Source organism: Oncorhynchus keta, chromosome 14, assembly GCF_023373465.1.
Source record: "Oncorhynchus keta strain PuntledgeMale-10-30-2019 chromosome 14, Oket_V2, whole genome shotgun sequence".
NCBI classification, from domain to species: domain Eukaryota; kingdom Metazoa; phylum Chordata; class Actinopteri; order Salmoniformes; family Salmonidae; genus Oncorhynchus; species Oncorhynchus keta.
Genome location: NC_068434.1, coordinates 28,215,625 through 28,232,166, shown reverse-complemented (window position 1 = coordinate 28,232,166; position 16,542 = coordinate 28,215,625). Strand labels below are relative to the sequence as shown.

General features: G+C 44.8%; 1 protein-coding gene across 1 annotated transcript in view; it reads right to left on the bottom strand.

The window, feature by feature from the left end:
* Positions 1-15,765, bottom strand: part of hmcn2 (hemicentin 2) — a 71,581-nt gene extending 55,816 nt beyond the window's left edge. The window contains exons 1-16 of the mRNA XM_035787317.2: positions 15,255-15,765; positions 11,334-11,404; positions 10,831-10,989; positions 10,617-10,739; positions 5,885-6,056; positions 5,641-5,747; positions 5,401-5,521; positions 5,055-5,318; positions 4,811-4,955; positions 3,584-3,705; positions 2,951-3,223; positions 2,341-2,482; positions 1,878-2,005; positions 977-1,090; positions 708-866; positions 298-492 (exon numbers count right to left, since the gene is read on the bottom strand). Coding sequence (XP_035643210.2) covers positions 298-492; positions 708-866; positions 977-1,090; positions 1,878-2,005; positions 2,341-2,482; positions 2,951-3,223; positions 3,584-3,705; positions 4,811-4,955; positions 5,055-5,318; positions 5,401-5,521; positions 5,641-5,747; positions 5,885-6,056; positions 10,617-10,739; positions 10,831-10,989; positions 11,334-11,404; positions 15,255-15,528 — 2,569 coding nt within the window. The 5' untranslated portion in view covers positions 15,529-15,765. The remainder of the gene's footprint in view (positions 1-297; positions 493-707; positions 867-976; positions 1,091-1,877; positions 2,006-2,340; positions 2,483-2,950; positions 3,224-3,583; positions 3,706-4,810; positions 4,956-5,054; positions 5,319-5,400; positions 5,522-5,640; positions 5,748-5,884; positions 6,057-10,616; positions 10,740-10,830; positions 10,990-11,333; positions 11,405-15,254) is intronic.
* Between the last annotated feature and the right edge of the window lie 777 nt (positions 15,766-16,542).

Sequence of the window (16,542 nt, the reverse complement as noted above, 5' to 3'; positions counted from 1 at the left end):
CATGGACATCTCTGTCAGATCTCTAAGGCCCTCAAAGTGCCTCAGTTTGCTTCACTGCAGGAGAAAGGGGAGACGCTCTATTTATTCAGCAGTGCCAGCTGTATCCTGTTACGCTCACTCTCTTAAGAAAACGTTTACTGAATCTGATCTGAGGGGCTCCACCTCTTCAATATTTATGAACCCAAAGAACGTCAGCCGTGCCAGTCACACACTTGGCGCCAATGGAGGTTCTGGTCTCTTTGGAGCCTGCTGCTTTGGAATGAAATGCAATAGTGGGAAAGGGACATAAAGACTCACTCTGGATCAGGAGATGCCCTTTTTCTAGTTGCACATGGCTGCCGCTGCTGTCTACGTTAGTGAGAATCGGTCTCCCATCATCTCGACGCCAGGTAACCTTGGGCAATGGGAAACCATGGGCGACACAGTGCAGGGTGACATTCTCCCCCACATCTGCCATCATGTCAACGGGGGTTTCTGAGAACAGAGGGGCCGCTGTGGGAGAAAGAGTGGGGAGATCAGTGTGAAGTTCTCCATACACAAATAGTGTTAAAAAAAAGTGGAATACAGACTGTTTATGTATTTTAAGTAGAGTAGTTATATGTCCTTTTTAAATATGTCCTTTTTATATACTATTTATATAAAGGGTGAAATGCCTTGCCATTATTACTGGTTATCTGAAAGTAGCATTAATTCAGTAAGGCCCTCACCTCCAACCTCCAGAATAACGGTAGCAGAGGAGGTTCCAGCCGGGTTTCTGGCCACACAGCTGTACTCCCCGGCATCCTTCTCCTGCACCCCTCGGATCTGCAGCGTCCCACGATGCACGTCCTGCTCAGCAAAAGGAACTGAGCCTACTTGCAGATCACCTGAGAAAAAACAAGAAAATTACACACAGACACAGTGACTTATTAATGAATTCAAATATCAACCTAACAGGTATCACATCACAACGAATCACTCAGAGATCAGTATTTACCTTTGGACCATTTTACCAGAGGAGGGGGGACACCTGTTGCTTGGCATGCCAGAGTGGCATCACCTCCAACTGCTACCATCACAACCTGTTTCGCCACCCAGATACTGGGTTCCTCTGTAGGAAGGGAAACCAAGATAGAGCTTAAAAAATAAACATGACCCAAACATGTTAATTATCTACCAAATCGGCAGACATGTTCTCAATGCTATACATGATCAGAATAGCAAAGTAATGTGAAATTAATTTTGTAAATTGACTGGGCAGCGGCCCAGGCAGGAGGTAAAAATAGAAGTATCGCTGTCTGACATTTCACACGCCTTGTACGTCAGTGGAGACGTGACAGAGACAGATGCTACAGTAGTCAAGAGAGAGAGACAGCTGAACGGATAAGACGATGCATCCAGCCCGAGCCGGAATGATGGTGTCTTGACAGACTAGTGTTGTTCAAAATGACACTCCCAGACAAAAGTGACTATAATACAAGCACACCCCAAGGAAAAGCTGCCATGGTCCATCAGTGCTGTGCCCTCTGTCAAGCACTCACTGACAGCAAGACTAAAAATACATCCTGACGACTGTCAACCCTGCCCACACAGGGAAGTTTCAACCCACTGAGCAAGACAGGAGGAAATATGCCACTGTCAATCTGAGCTCTACTCACAGCTAGACAACATAGTCCAAACACCATGGATCAGAGAGAAATTCATTCAAACAGCACTCAACAAAGTTTTCTAACACATAAACCATACAATAGTGACCCTACTCTGAAAATGTATGTCCGGGGAAGCAGTGGAAAATAATCTTGAGTTGAACTAGTCGAGAGAGAACCTGTCATAGCCTTTATAGAGCTGTCTCGCTTGACCTACGGTAGGACTAGGGCTGTAACGACATCTCTACCTACCTGCATAATTGAGAGACACAGTCTGTTTAGCAGTTCCAGCCTCATTGGTTGCAAGGCATGTGTAGTTCCCACCATCCTCAGGGAGGGCATCTCTGATTGTAAGGCCACCATGTTTGGATATAGCCATCCTGTATCATGTTAGACAGACATCAGTCACGGGAATGAATGTTTGTTGATTTAGACGATCACAAATGCAGATGTCTCAGTGAAATTCATCACTAGCTGTCCTAGGAACTGTTTGGATTGCTTAAGGCACTTCTCTTTTGAAAATGTATTTATTGGCAGCCATATGTAAATGTACTAAAAAATCTGGAATAATATAGTTTTGTGGTTAGATGTAACTATAAAATGAAGCAAACAAGATGTGTCATTTGTATATTCATAGTAGGCATTTAAAAAGGAATCAAACAAGTCTCTGCAGCTGCTGTGGTGTAGATGTTGAGTGGGCTGAGAGTTCCTTTACCGTGTCTGATTAGTGAGGAAGATGTTTCCATGACTCCAGAAGAGCTGTGGAGTGGGGGAGCCGGACACTGTGCAGATGAAGTGGACCTCAGACCCCCTGGAGAAGGCTTGGCTCTGGGGGCTGACTACCACAGAAGGGGCCTCTACAGAGATAGAGGGGATCCATAGTAAAGGGCTGATGACTCAAGTCCCAGTCATGGCTTTATGATAAGTAATTTATTACAGGCAGGGGTGATCATGGCTAAACTGTGGTGAACCTCTGCTAGTCTGGGGGCAGATCAGGATTAACAGGGAGGGCCTGACGTCATGATCACAGCGGATCACAGTCAGAGACATGTTTCAAATTTGTTTGGAGGTTTTCAAACGCATTTTCAAGCATCTGATGCCATACCCATGATAGAACCTGCAATTTTCAACTTGCATCAATTGGGCTAATTTGAAACATGTTCTGACTGGGAGCATTTCTGGAGAAGTGGATAAGTCCTTCTACTAAGGCAGTAATGAAAAGCAGATGCCAGAGGCCTGGAGGAGGTATGGAGGAGGCCCTGGTGTGTTTAGTGTTTAAGCAGATAACCGGTACGGTGCGGTTGGGGTGCGGTGAGCTACAGTACCTGGGACGAGCAGCCACACTGTGACTCGGCTGTCTCCATGGGCGTTGGTGGCCACACACTGGTACTGGCCGGCGTCCTGGGGCCGCAACCCACTGATCTCCAGGAAGGAGTTGGGCAAGACTTTTACCCTCCCAGAGCGGGTCAGGATATTGAGTCCTGCCCGCTGCCAGGTTAGGTTGTGGCGCATTGAGCCCTCCACCTGGCAGGCCAGCACAGCCACGGCCCCCACAGTAGAGCTCACGTTCACTGGGGCCTTCAGCACCGGAGGAGGCTCTGTCTCATGAGAAACACAGTCAACACAGTCAACACAGTGAGACAAACAGCACACTATCAGCAGGGACTAAACAGTACAGACATAGTTTACTGTCAATGTAAACATTTGGAATGACATGTATTGTATCAGTGGACTTTATATCAGCAATATCTAAATAAGATAAGTATTTTGAAATGCTATTCATATATTTGAAGTGGTGTGTGTGTGTGTGTGTGTGTGTGTGTGTGTGTGTGTGTGTGTGTGTGTGTGTGTGTGTGTGTGTGTGTGTGTGTGTGTGTGTGTGTGTGTGTGTGTGTGTGTGTGTGTGTGTGTGTGTGTGTGTGTGTGTGTGTGTGTGTGTGTGTGTTCTGCTGACATACCTCTCACAGTCAGCTGTGTGAGGGCTCGTCCCAGTCCCGCGCTGCTCTGAGCGATGCACTCGTACGGACCCTCATCCTCACCTGAGGCATGCGGAATTTCCCATGATGCTTTGCCAGAAAACCTGAGACATATGAACAGTTAGCTGGCAGGTGAATGATGATGGGAACAGGATACTGTCTTACAGCACTGACAAATTAGCCTCTCTGGCACAGAGACACAGTGAATTCCTCTCGTCAGAGGTCGGCATTATTTAATGTACACTACCATTCAAAGGTTTGGGGTCACTTAGAAATGTCCTTGTTTTTTAAAGAAAAGCACATATTTGGTCCATTAAAATAACATCAAATTGATCAGAAATACATTGTAGACATTGTTAATGTTGTAAATGACTATTGTAGATGGAAACGGCATACTTTTTATGGAATATCTACATAGGTGTACAGGCCCAATATCAGCAACCATCACTCCTGTGTTCCAATGGCACGTTATGTTAGGTAATCCAAGTTAATGATTTTAAAATGTTAATTTATCATTAGAAAACCCATTTGCAATTATGTTAGCACAGCTGGAAACTGTTTTTTCGATTAAAGAAGCAATAAAACTGGCCTTCTTTAGACTAGTTGAGTATCTGGGGCATCAGTATTTGTGGGTTCGATTACAGGCTCAAAATGGCCTGAAACAAAGACCTTTCTTCTGAAACTCGTCAGTCTATTCTTGCTCTGAGAAGTGAAGGCTATTCAATGCGAGAAATTGCTAAGAAACTGAAGAACTCGTACAACGCTGTGTACTACTCCCTTTACAGAACAGCACAAACTGGCTCTAACCAGAATAGAGAGAGGAGTGGGAGGCCCGGGTGCACAACTGAGCAAGAGGACAAGTACATTAGAATGTCTAGTTTGAGAAACAGACGCCTCACAAGTCCTCAACTGGCAGCTTCATTAAATAGTACCTGCGAAACACCAGTCTCAACGTCGACAGTGAAGAGGCGACTTCTAGGCAGAGTTCCTCTGTCCAGTGTCTGTGTTCTTTTGGCCATCTTAATCTTTTCTTTTTATTGGCCAGTCTGAGATAAGGCTTTTTCTTTGCAACTCTGCCGAGAAGGCCAGCATCCGGGAGTCGCCTCTTCACTGTTGACGTTGAAACTGGTGTTTTGCGGGTACTATTTAATGAAGCTGCCAAGTCTAGTGTCTTAGTGTGTTCAACGCACAGAAGAGACAGATACTCACTGGAACAACTTATCCTCTCCAAGAGACACTCCACTCCGGGTAAACCTCAGCCTATAGGGAACATCGCTCTCTACCGAACAGCCAATCATAGCGGGCTGCATATAAAAGCTGTTCACCACAAGGGGCATGCTCACCGCTGGGGGATCTGTTTCAAGACAAAAAGGAGAGGAGGGAAGAGGTCACACACTGGACTAGGGCTGTCTGTGAGACAGTAGGGTGGAGACTGAGGAGAAGAGTCTCTTACCTGGGATGATGTTTGTGTAGGAGACACTGGACAACCTCTGGAAGCGGTAACCTTCCTCATCCTTCCCTGTCACCTTGAGGAAGAAACTTTGGGAAGGAGTGCGAAATTCTGGGACATTCCAGAGTCCTCGGCTGCCCCTGTCAGAGGGCAGAGGCACAGGGAGGGTGCGTAGGGAGCGTCCTGAACCTGACACTAACTCCATATGACTCAGCTGACCTGGTGGCTTCAGTCCTGTACACTTCAGTAACACATGGGCTGGAACTCCTATGAAAGGGGAGGAAAGCCAAATGTTATTCAATGCAATCACATATACATACAAAGATGTAAAATTACATGTACACATTACCTTTGATGGGTCTCTCCCTGGTATAGTTGAACTCAGACACTGGTATACTGGAGAACCCAGCCCGGAAGTCCAGATTGCTGACCCCTGTTACTCTCAGAGTGTGGCGGCCACCACAGCCCACCTGGTCATAGAAAGGGGTCATTCAGTTGTTGTTTTGTACATCAGAGGTGACTAAATCAGTTATCTCATTCTCAATGCAGGATGATCACAACCATGTCAGGAGGTGCTACGGTACAGTACCTTCAGAGTCCAGGATCCAGGTCGGGGGAACTTCAGGTTGACAACACGGGCTGAGTTTGGGATATTCAGTAGCTCTGTGAGGCCCTGCTCCACTCCAACAATGCGACCTAAGCAATTGAAACATATAACAATGTAATGTCAAAATGTGAAATAGCATTTGATGTTCAGCTAAATGGATATATAGTATTATTCTCAAGTAGTGACAATATTTTCAGTGAGAATACATAATGAAAGCATAATGTACCAAGGGGATCCCTGAGCTCGATCTGAGGGGCTGGCCCACTAAGTGACACAGTGAACTCCTTCAGGCTGGGGTCAAAGGGCACCTCCCACTGGTTCTCCTGAGCACTGTCATGGTTGGAGGAGAGCAGGTGGACCTTCAGGCCCTGTACTGTCTCTTCCACCCACTTCAAGACCTGGCAGGAAAGAAGACATCATCTCAGCAAGACAGCAGCACACCTCACACCCCACACAGCTAGAGGACAAACTAGACAGGGGTGGTCTGGAACCTGTCACACTAAACTAGACTATATAGACATTCTGGCAAAGACCTCTACTGGAAACCAAATCAGAGTGAAAGGACAGGAAGGATGTGCATGTGACCTCATGACCCATCTCTGATTCTGAAACTGTCTGCTTCAACACTGCAAGCTGGTCTTTGTCTTTGGACCATTCTTCCATCGCCAAAGTATGTCTCAAAGGGATCTTCCATAAACAAAAGGAAAGTGAAACAGCTCAACTGTCAAAAAGATAACATACAGTTTTCTGCACTCTTAAGCATGAATTCCCCAGAGGAGTTTATCTCACAGTGGAAGGCAGCACACTGTCCTTCTGCAAACCACCTTTAATGAATCATGGGATTGGTTCTCCTGTCCTGGCTTTACAAGAGCCTTGGAGAGATCTATTCCAGATTATAAACAGGTCCAACTGTGCAGGATAAATGAAGACTATCAATGGGTCAACTGTTTTACTCTGTATTATCTGAAAAATTGGGTGGGCTTTAAATAGCAGATGTGGCCTGAGAGGACTGGTCTTGTCTGGAGTTGATGGGATTGTGGCGGCTTCACTGAAATGAGGCTCATTATCTTGTTCTCAGAGAAAAGATGACCCAATGCCTGGCTTCTGCTGAGACTGAAATAACCCTGGGTGGCTTGATTGCATTCAATTCCAGTAGTAAACATCACTGAGTATACTTTTCCCCATGACGATTACAGTAGAATATTTGACCGGTAGAATTTTTATCTTTGAGTTTTCAACCCTGTAGGTGAAATCATGCTGGTGGTTATGAATCAGAAGAAAAACAACCTGTGTCCTTTCTCCTTTACAGGAAAAGAAGAGCATCACCCGCTGTGTAACTGTGTCTTATTCATTTCACTGGCTGGACCATCCTTTTTTCCATCTTTCAAGTGCTTTACAAGCAACTGTGGTCTTGTATTTGATTTGACCCCATAATCGTGAGGGCAGACATTATGGTTGCATTGTGTCTATAATAAAACAAACTGAAAATGGCCCCTCTGAAAAAAGGGGCTTATTCAACACATCTTCATATATTTAGGAATAATGAAGATTGGAGTGAGCAAAGCCTTTGATAATTTAATTAGCAGGCCTCCCCTCTCTGTGTACCGGCCCACTGGCTCCTCTCAGCAGCTGGTTCCTCTCAGAGTTTACAACTGGAAACAGCTGTAAGGTCTGCCACATGTGCAGCCGTCCCCAGTGGAGCAGGAAACTGCTGTAGAGTGAGCTACATCTTCCACAAACCGGTGTCTATTTCATCTCCAGCACCCAGGGAGGACACAGAGCAGACAGTCATCTCCCCACAGCCTTAGACAAAGGGACATGGAGACACCGAGACATTCATCTCCCCACAGCCTTAGACAAAGGGACATGGAGACACCGAGACATTCATCTCCCCACAGCCTTAGACAAAGGGACATGGAGACACCGAGACATTCATCTCCCCACAGCCTTAGACAAAGGGACATGGAGACACCGAGACATTCATCTCCCCACAGCCTTAGACAAAGGGACATGGAGACACCGAGACATTCATCTCCCCACAGCCTTAGACAAAGGGACATGGAGACACCGAGACATTCATCTCCCCACAGCCTTAGACAAAGGGACATGGAGACATTCATCTCCCCACAGCCTTAGACAAAGGGACATGGAGACACCGAGACATTCATCTCCCCACAGCCTTAGACAAAGGGACATGGAGACACCGAGACATTCATCTCCCCACAGCCTTAGACAAAGGGACAGGGAGACACCGAGACATTCATCTCCCCACAGCCTTAGACAAAGGGACATAGAGACACCGAGACATTCATCTCCCCACAGCCTTAGACAAAGGGACATGGAGACACCGAGACATTCATCTCCCCACAGCCTTAGACAAAGGGACATGGAGACTGTCTGGTCTGACCAAGGTGTGTCTCAAGGAACATGCTGTGTTCTGATGGTGCTGCTACAGCCGCTCCCTGCCTGAGCCATGGGGAATCCAGAGAATCTACGGGTCTTTGAAACCTCATCCGCTGTGTCTCAGCTGAACAGGCACATGCCGGTATGTCAGGAAGAAGCATGCACTGTTCTTTACTTCCTCCAGCTTGGTGGTTGTCTACAGGGATTCCTCTTCCTCATGCCCCTTTGAACCCCTCCAGTAGACCGCCTGACTGATGGGTTCTCTCATCGTGGTTGGGGAACCTACAGACTACAGCCCTCCTTGCAGACAGGGGTCATCAAGCTCCTGCCCTGAGGTTAAGACGCCACCACCATCGCGGTGAGAGAAGAGACGGGGTGCCAGGAACCAGGCTATTAGGCCAGATCAGTCCCAGATGGATCCCCGTTCTCCTATTGGACGGGAATGTCAAAACACCTGCCTTGCCTTTCCCCCAGACAACAGACAAGAGTCTACCACATCTGTCTTCCTGTCTCTGGCCTAGACCACAGAGAATGGCTTTGTTCACTAACCTCAGGAACACAACAGAGGATACAGGTTAACTGGATTTCATTTATATTTTCACAAACACTCCTGTCGCTTTAACTCACTACTGGGCCCACCTGAAATCATTTGGCCAATTTTCCAGTGGTTCTTTTATGGAAGGAAGTCCAGCTATTTCAGAGAGGAGTACATGTGGATCACAGGAGGTTGGTGGCACCTTAATTGGGGAGGATGGGCTTGTGGTAATTACAGGAGTGGAATAGGTGGAATGGTATGAAATGCATCAAACACATGGGAGCCATGTGTTTGATGCCATTCCATTAGCTCCGTTCCAGCCATTATTATGAGCCGTCCTCCCCTCAGCAGTCTCCACAGGTGTGGATTTGAACACAGAGACATGAACATGCATTGGCCAGGATACTGCCATGGTGATCTTAAACAGTCTACAGTAGATTATAGATGGGAGGGCAATAACTCATGAGCTCATGGCCTGTCCTGTCTCTTTCTCACCCTTATTGAGTCTAAGCTGAGGCAACAGAACAGACATCCACAATATGCATGGATTCGTGCATGGATGAAACCTCCCAGAGCCCAGAACGATTTATCTTGGCCAGGTTCTCAGTCCTCTTCACATCATTCACACACTGAGAACTGAGGATAGCCTCTGTGATCATTAGGACCATTAGTGTTAGAGTGTTCTTGTTCTACCCGAGCTCGGGATTGTTTGGCTATTTGCTCCAGTGATAACAACAAGTTAAGTCTTAAGAGTTGAAGGAGTGTCACACACAAGGTTTCACAATGAGCTGTTGTGTGTGGACTTGGAGCCAGCTCCAGTGGGCAGCTGTGTTGGAAAGGGAAGCCATGACAGATCATATCCTGGGATTAGACAGTAAAATAAGCAGTCTGTTTTCTCTCCACCTCTCTCCCCGAGACCACAAAACACTATGTATATTTGATTTGGCAACAGTTTATTAAACTTATATTAAGGGGGAAGATGTTAGTTAGACGTGAGGTATTCATGTGGTTTCTAAGGATTAAAGGATTTACATTCATTTAGTAATAACATGCCACCTAGGAGTTACAATCCCACTGGTTGTAAATGCAACTGAAATACGGTAGTAGTTCTCCATGTGGCTCCATACTAAATGAGTAGAGAGAATAGCATGACATTTTAATAATGGGTCACATTAAAACATAAAGGCACTCCTGTCACTATCTACACTCGGGCCCAGGTTGAGAGGACTGGTTTCTATTGGGGGGGGACAAGATAGCTCCTCACTATTAACCATCACAGCACTGTCCTGCAATGTGGACATGCCATTCAGACACTCCTCAATGAACTGTGGAGGCTAGGAAGTGCTCATAGAACCAAATCCCACACACATACACACATACACACATACACACATGCACCATACATACTTGTATACATAAAAACCGGCATGAGTTGAAAGAAAGCAGACACACATAAAAACACACATTGAGAACTGGGTTCAGGGGTTCAGTGAGCCACCTCTCCCAGTGAACAGTCATACTTGGCTCCAGTGTAGAGCTGCCCTCTCCTCAGCCCAGCCATCTCATGTGATGTATTCATGATACCACTGTCTCTCCCAAAGGAAACCGGCTTCTTTTATGTTTGATTGGGAGTTATTGAGCCTCGTTGAATTTGGCTTCCAAGATTTGGGGTTAAGTTACATGATAAGATAAAGGAATCACTCACCCCTACTATGTAGTTCCTGGTGAGTTTAATATTAACTTCGAAAATATTTGATGTGTGTCTATGAACTATACAATGATTACATGTTCGGGTGATATGGGATTCATATCGCTAGTCTTTCAACTGCTTTCACATATCAAATATTCTCCATAAACCATTTGTTCACTTGAACCCACCTGCATTTTATTTAACCCATGTCCTGAAGAGACAATAAACCTTTGCTTCTTACAGACAAATCACACTATGGTTGACCATTGACTCAGCACAACCTCGTCAGTATGCTTGAAAATAATATCAATTTGTTTGATGACCTCTCACCTCATTGACTTGCTGCTTGTTCAGATGAAAGATCTGTCCAGAGCTGGTGGCAGCGATCTCCTCATAGGCTCTGTACCCAGGCTGAGAGCGGTCTCCGCAGTCCCCAGTCAAGACAAACACAACCTGGGTGCACACAGAGGACAGCAGTGGAAGGTTATCATTACTCAACTTATACTGAGATTATTGTAATCATACATTTGCAATCAATCGTTACCTGTGACTGTCGGAGCTGCACCAGTTGCAGCACGTCCCTTTTGAGGTGGTAGTCCTTGGCCCTGGCGTCAGTGAACACGTAGATAAAGGAGCCTGGTAGAGACACCTCCAGGGCCTTCTTTATGGCTCCTACACTCATCTCTGGACAGTCTCCACCTCCCTGAGAGAAGACAACACACAGACCATTGATCCAACGCCATCATTGAGGGCCTCAATAGGAGCAAGCAATACATCACTATGCATAGACCTGTGCTATGCTGTGTAGCCTAACCATAATCTTATTGAGGTTAGAAAACGATAGTATACTGTATTGACTATAGAGTCTATGGGCTTTATATTCTAAGTAGTCTGCATTTATATTGTACAGATCCTGCATAGCCTACCTCTTTCCTGGTCTACATATTGATATCAAGCATGTACAGCCTATCCTATGGAGTCTGTCAGATGTTCTGGCAGAGGTGGTATAGCTCTAACGCTGTAACAGGCTTTGGTTCTGGTACACACCTGGACAAACAGCTCCTGCAGATCCTGCTGGAACTTCTTTGGGTCAGTGGTGATGGACACAGGGCCAATGTCTAGAAGAACACATCATGTGGACGCTATTAACATTATACATGACGATTGGCTGGATAATCAAAGGACAATCAATAAAAGATGAAAATGAAAGATAAAACGAAAGGTCAGTTGCACTGGATAATTATAGGGTTCTGGATGATAGTCCATGGTTAAATGGTAGTCCATGCTGCTCACTCAAAAATATTGCTTGCAATACTCTAATTCATTAGTGGTGGACAATTAAGTATCACATACATGCTAGATGATATAATAATATAGCATGTCTGTGGGGGTATTGTGCCATCTCTGGGTCAAAAAGCCCATGATGACTGAGTAATCATTAGTTGTGTTTAGTGCTGAAGTTAAAGGACCAGTGCAGTCAAACAGCAAACCACCCTGCATCCCACTGCTGGCTTGCCACTGAAGCTAAGCAGGGTTGGTCCTGGATGGGAGACCAGTGTTGGAGTGTTGGAGGGCCAGTAGGAGGCACTGTTTCCTCTTGTCCATTTTAAAAAAAGATTCCAAAGCCCCAGGGAAGTGATTGGAGACATTGCCCTGTGTAGGGTGTTAACCCCGGTGTCCTGGCTAAATGATTGTGGACTACAGCAAAAGGAGGACTGAGCATGCCCCCATTATCATGGGGCTGTAGTGAGAAGGTTGAGAGATTCAAGTTCCTTGGTGTCCACATCAACAACAAACTATCATGGTCCAAACACACCAAGACAGTCGTGAAGGGGGCATGACAATGCCTTTTCCCCCTAAGATGATTGAAAAGATTTGTCATGGGTCCTCAGATCCTCAAAAAGTTCTACAGCTGCACCATCAAGAGCATCCTGACTGGTTGCATCACTGCCTGGTATGGCAACTGCTCGGCCTGTGACCGCAAGGCACTACAGAGGGTCGTGCGTACGGCCCTATACATCACTGGGGCCAGACTTCCTGCCATCCAGGACCTCTACACCAGGCGGTGTCAGAGGAAGGCCCTAAAAATTGTCAAAGACTCCAGCCACGCCAGTCATAGACTGTTCTCTCAGCTGCCACAAGAGCAAGCAGTACCGGAGTGCCAAGTCTAGGTCCAAAATACTTCTTAACAGCTTCTACCCCCAAGCCATAAGACTCCTGAACAGCTAATCAAATGGCTACCCAGACTATTTGCCTTGCCCCCCCTCTCTTTTACGCTGCTGCTACTCTCTGTTTGTTATCTATGCATAGTCACTTTAACTCTACCTACATGTACATATTACCTCAATTACATAGACTAACCGGTGCCCCCGCACATTGACTCTGTACCGGTACCCCCTGTATATAGCCTCGCTATTGTTATTTTACTGCTGCTCTTTAATTATTTGTTACTTTTATTTCAAATGTTTTACTATTTTTTACTTAACACTTATTTTTCTTAAAACTGCATTGTTGATTAAGGGCTTGTAAGTAAGCATTTCACTGTAGGTTTTGAAATTCACACTCTGGCCCTCAAACCATCATGGCCACCTAATCATCCCAAGCTTTCAATTGGCCCATTCCTCTCCTCTGTAACTATTCCTCAGGTGGTTGCTGTAGATGAGCACGTGTTCTCAATCAACTTACCTGGGAAAATAAGGGATAAATGAAAGTCAAAGACGTGAGGTTGAAATAATACTTTTTTTTAACCATTTGAATTGAAAACAATCACAGTAATGATTTGATTTTGGGATAACAAGTTCCTGCATTGGCCCTTTAACAGAGAGTGACCTGGTCCCCTCTCATACTGCAGTGTATCCCAGCATGACAAATAACAGCCTGCTAAGATTGGACACTTATTTGGACTCCTTCAAGGGATGATTGATGTAGCAGTAAACATTAACCGACAAACAGAGAATATATTGTTTGTGATAGAGAATAGGTTAGCATATAGAACAGTATTTCACTCAAGTGTGAGGGATGGGCCCGGTAGGTTGGGGTGGGGCCAACGTATGTGTGTTTTTGTGTGTGTGTTTGTGTGTGTACGTGTGGCGTGTGTGCTTCAAGCTTTGCCATCAAATTGCAAGCCGTGCTTACTAAATATAACTATTACAATAGACATTGATAATTTGTGGACATGTCAGACTGTCAGTCTGCCTGGTGATTATTTCTTGGTCACTCTCTCTCTCTCGCTCACCCACCGTCTTTTTCTTGTCAGGCTTTTTAAATCTTTGTCCCCACTTCACTCATAAAAGCCCATAAAACATGGATACTGTCACGCCTCTTTGCCAATCACCCAGTTTCTTTGCAATCTCAGGAGTTTTACAAGGTCCCCAAAGACAGAATGTGTGGCGTTAGTGTAGCTAGCCGAGCACAACATCCCCCTCCCAACTTCCAGCTCTTAGACCCAGGCTTGGTTACTGGGGCTGGTAGGCTTTCCGGAGGGGTGGATGGGGGGTGATTGGGGTAATTACACACAAGCAGGCAGCATATGCTTCTCATCAGGGCTCAAACACCCTCCCCCAATAGGGCACTCTCTATTTTCAAACTCCAGCTTTCCCATAGAGGGAGATTGGAAGAGGGACGCTTGGGGAAGAAGCTTACCTGTTGCCATCCCCTTTAGCCCAGTTATCCTGTTCCTCTGTGTGAGTCATGTTAAGCACACTAACTGTAGCCTCAAATGTAGCTGGGTTGTTCCACCAAGTCGTGCCTTTTGAGATGTGTAACTTAAAGATTTTCTGTTGTGGTTGATATCACCTCATTTTAACATTCTGTCATAAGGAGCACATGTTCAACTTAATACAACACCTGCTTTACCATCTCAAGAGGTTTATAAAGTGCCAAATAAAGTGACAGGGTTGACGATAACAGGGGTGACGATTTCATCTTTCATCAGCCATAAATCCCCTTGTGACAGGGGAAATGGAAGCTTGTTGGGTGCAACAGAGGGGCAATTGAATGCAAGCTTCACAACAAACAAACAAAAATTGTTAAAATACTTCTAGGTTTTCTATCTATGGGGTAACAGGGTTGAAGTGTTACAGTATGCTAGACTCACTCGGTTTTCCACCACAAAACACCAGAAAATGGGCAAAAACAGTAGAGCCAGCCAGCCAGCTCGCTTGCTTTTATATTATGATTTGACTATTAGATAGATGTTCAATGTTTCTTTTGAAAAATATATTTTAAAAGGAATAGTTTCAACATATTAATACAAGAGTTCAGTTCACATAACAGGGTTGACCTTAAAATGAGGGACAGGTTGTTTTTTGTTCAAATGTATCACTACTCACATGAAATAAATACTCATCTCCAGAAATGACTTTGTCAAAGCAACAAAATAACTAGGACACTGATGGCGAAAACTTGGTTAAGTTCATTAAAATCTTCCTGGAATGTTGGCACATTGGCAAGTCTTTATTCATATACAAATCTGATTTATTGAATTCTCCATGTGGTATATATTAAAGGGCACTTCATTGAATACAACAGGCTTTTAAAATGTTATTCAACATTGGTGCACAACTTCTAATTAAAATATCAAAGGGTTGCAAAAGGTACTCATTTCGTGGAAAGACCCAATTAGTGTCTTATTTTTCGAATTTGTTTATCATGAAACAGAGCCATAAACATCTGTAATTTGTAGTTTGCTTCCAGTTAAAAACCTCCGATTAGCCAATGGATAATAATTTGCATAATATAAATCAGATAAGGTTATACTGTATAGGCTACAGTTGATTTGGCTAGTAAATATTAAGATAAGTCATGAGTGAAATGCAGGAGACTGAAATCAATTGTTAATGTCAATTGTTTAATGTAAATAATGTAGGCCTATTGTCATTTAAAAAAATGCTAAATCTCTTACTCTTGTTTTACTCTTGTAAGAAATAATTCGAGTTCTGCAACTTTTCATCTTTATTTTTTTTTTACCTGGATCATGAAACGGGACGAGGACAAAGTTTTTGATGGGTCTGGTCCTCCGGTTGAGGGTCTTTTCCAGGATCCGAGAAGCGCCCTCTATCACCTGTTTGAGGTCGTCGTACATTGAGCCGGTAACGTCGAACACAAAGGCCAGGGTTGAAGCGCTGTCACTGTCCATGGAATCAAAGTCCTCCTGGACCCCCTCAACTCGCAGGTCAGCCAGTACTTTGGACCCGCAAATAAAGAGCGCCAAGACAAGGCACTTCAACATAATACCGGTCATTATCAATTCACTGCATCTGTTTTTGTTTTCAGAAATGTAACAAACCAGTTAAAACACAAAACGTTTGGCGAATAAAAAAAATCACCTAGGCCTATAGAAATACAATCATTGGAAATGTTGCCTCAATTGAAATGCACACCGATCTAGAGTAGATGATGTAGCACGTTATTTCCTCCGAGTTACATCCATGTACAAACGTTTGGAGGGACTGGAACGAGCTTCTCCCCTGGAGAAATGTAACGCTGAGCGCTCAGAACGGGGGCGGAGATGGGTGTTAAACGGGTCCTGAGTAGGAACAAGCAGATTTTTTTTGTGTGTGTAACTTGACCCGGCTATGACTTCCAGCCCCAACCCCATATCCCAAATTCTCCTGGCTGGGTACACTTTATCTAACAGCATTGGATCCGGCCAACCTAGTCTGGTGCAAAGCAATTGTGCACAACTTTTACAGTGGATAATATTTGTGGTCATGACTGAAGAGCATTGTCCAAATGGCTTGGGTTTTATAAATAGCAGCGTTTATATTCAGCTGGCATCTAAGTTTGTACATGCTACTCTCTGGTAGTAGCCTGTCATAACAGTATACTATCCCTCTGGTGCATGAATGGAATCAGTGGCCTGACAAGATACAGAGAAATACTGTACCAGATGTGTTTTCAGAGGAAAGGTTTAGGAAGCCAAACGTCTCTTTCTCTTCAGATTACACATTCTGATAAGAGCGGATACTTCGATTGCATCACATGCTGAAGCATTCGCTCTCAGTGATCTATTGTCTGTATTTTTTTCATTAGATTTATTTGAGCCCAAATAAATATGTAACTGTCACGCCATGCAAGTCGTGAGACCGAGGTAGCATATCCGTACATTTGGCGAGGAGATAAGGCAACCTACATGAGGAAGGAAAGGGGATGTCTAGATTGTGGACAATTCAGAGACCCCAAAAATAACCATTGGTGTCTGACAGGAAATAACAGGAAATCGACAGAGATTTAGAGTCACACTTCTGTGACTAAA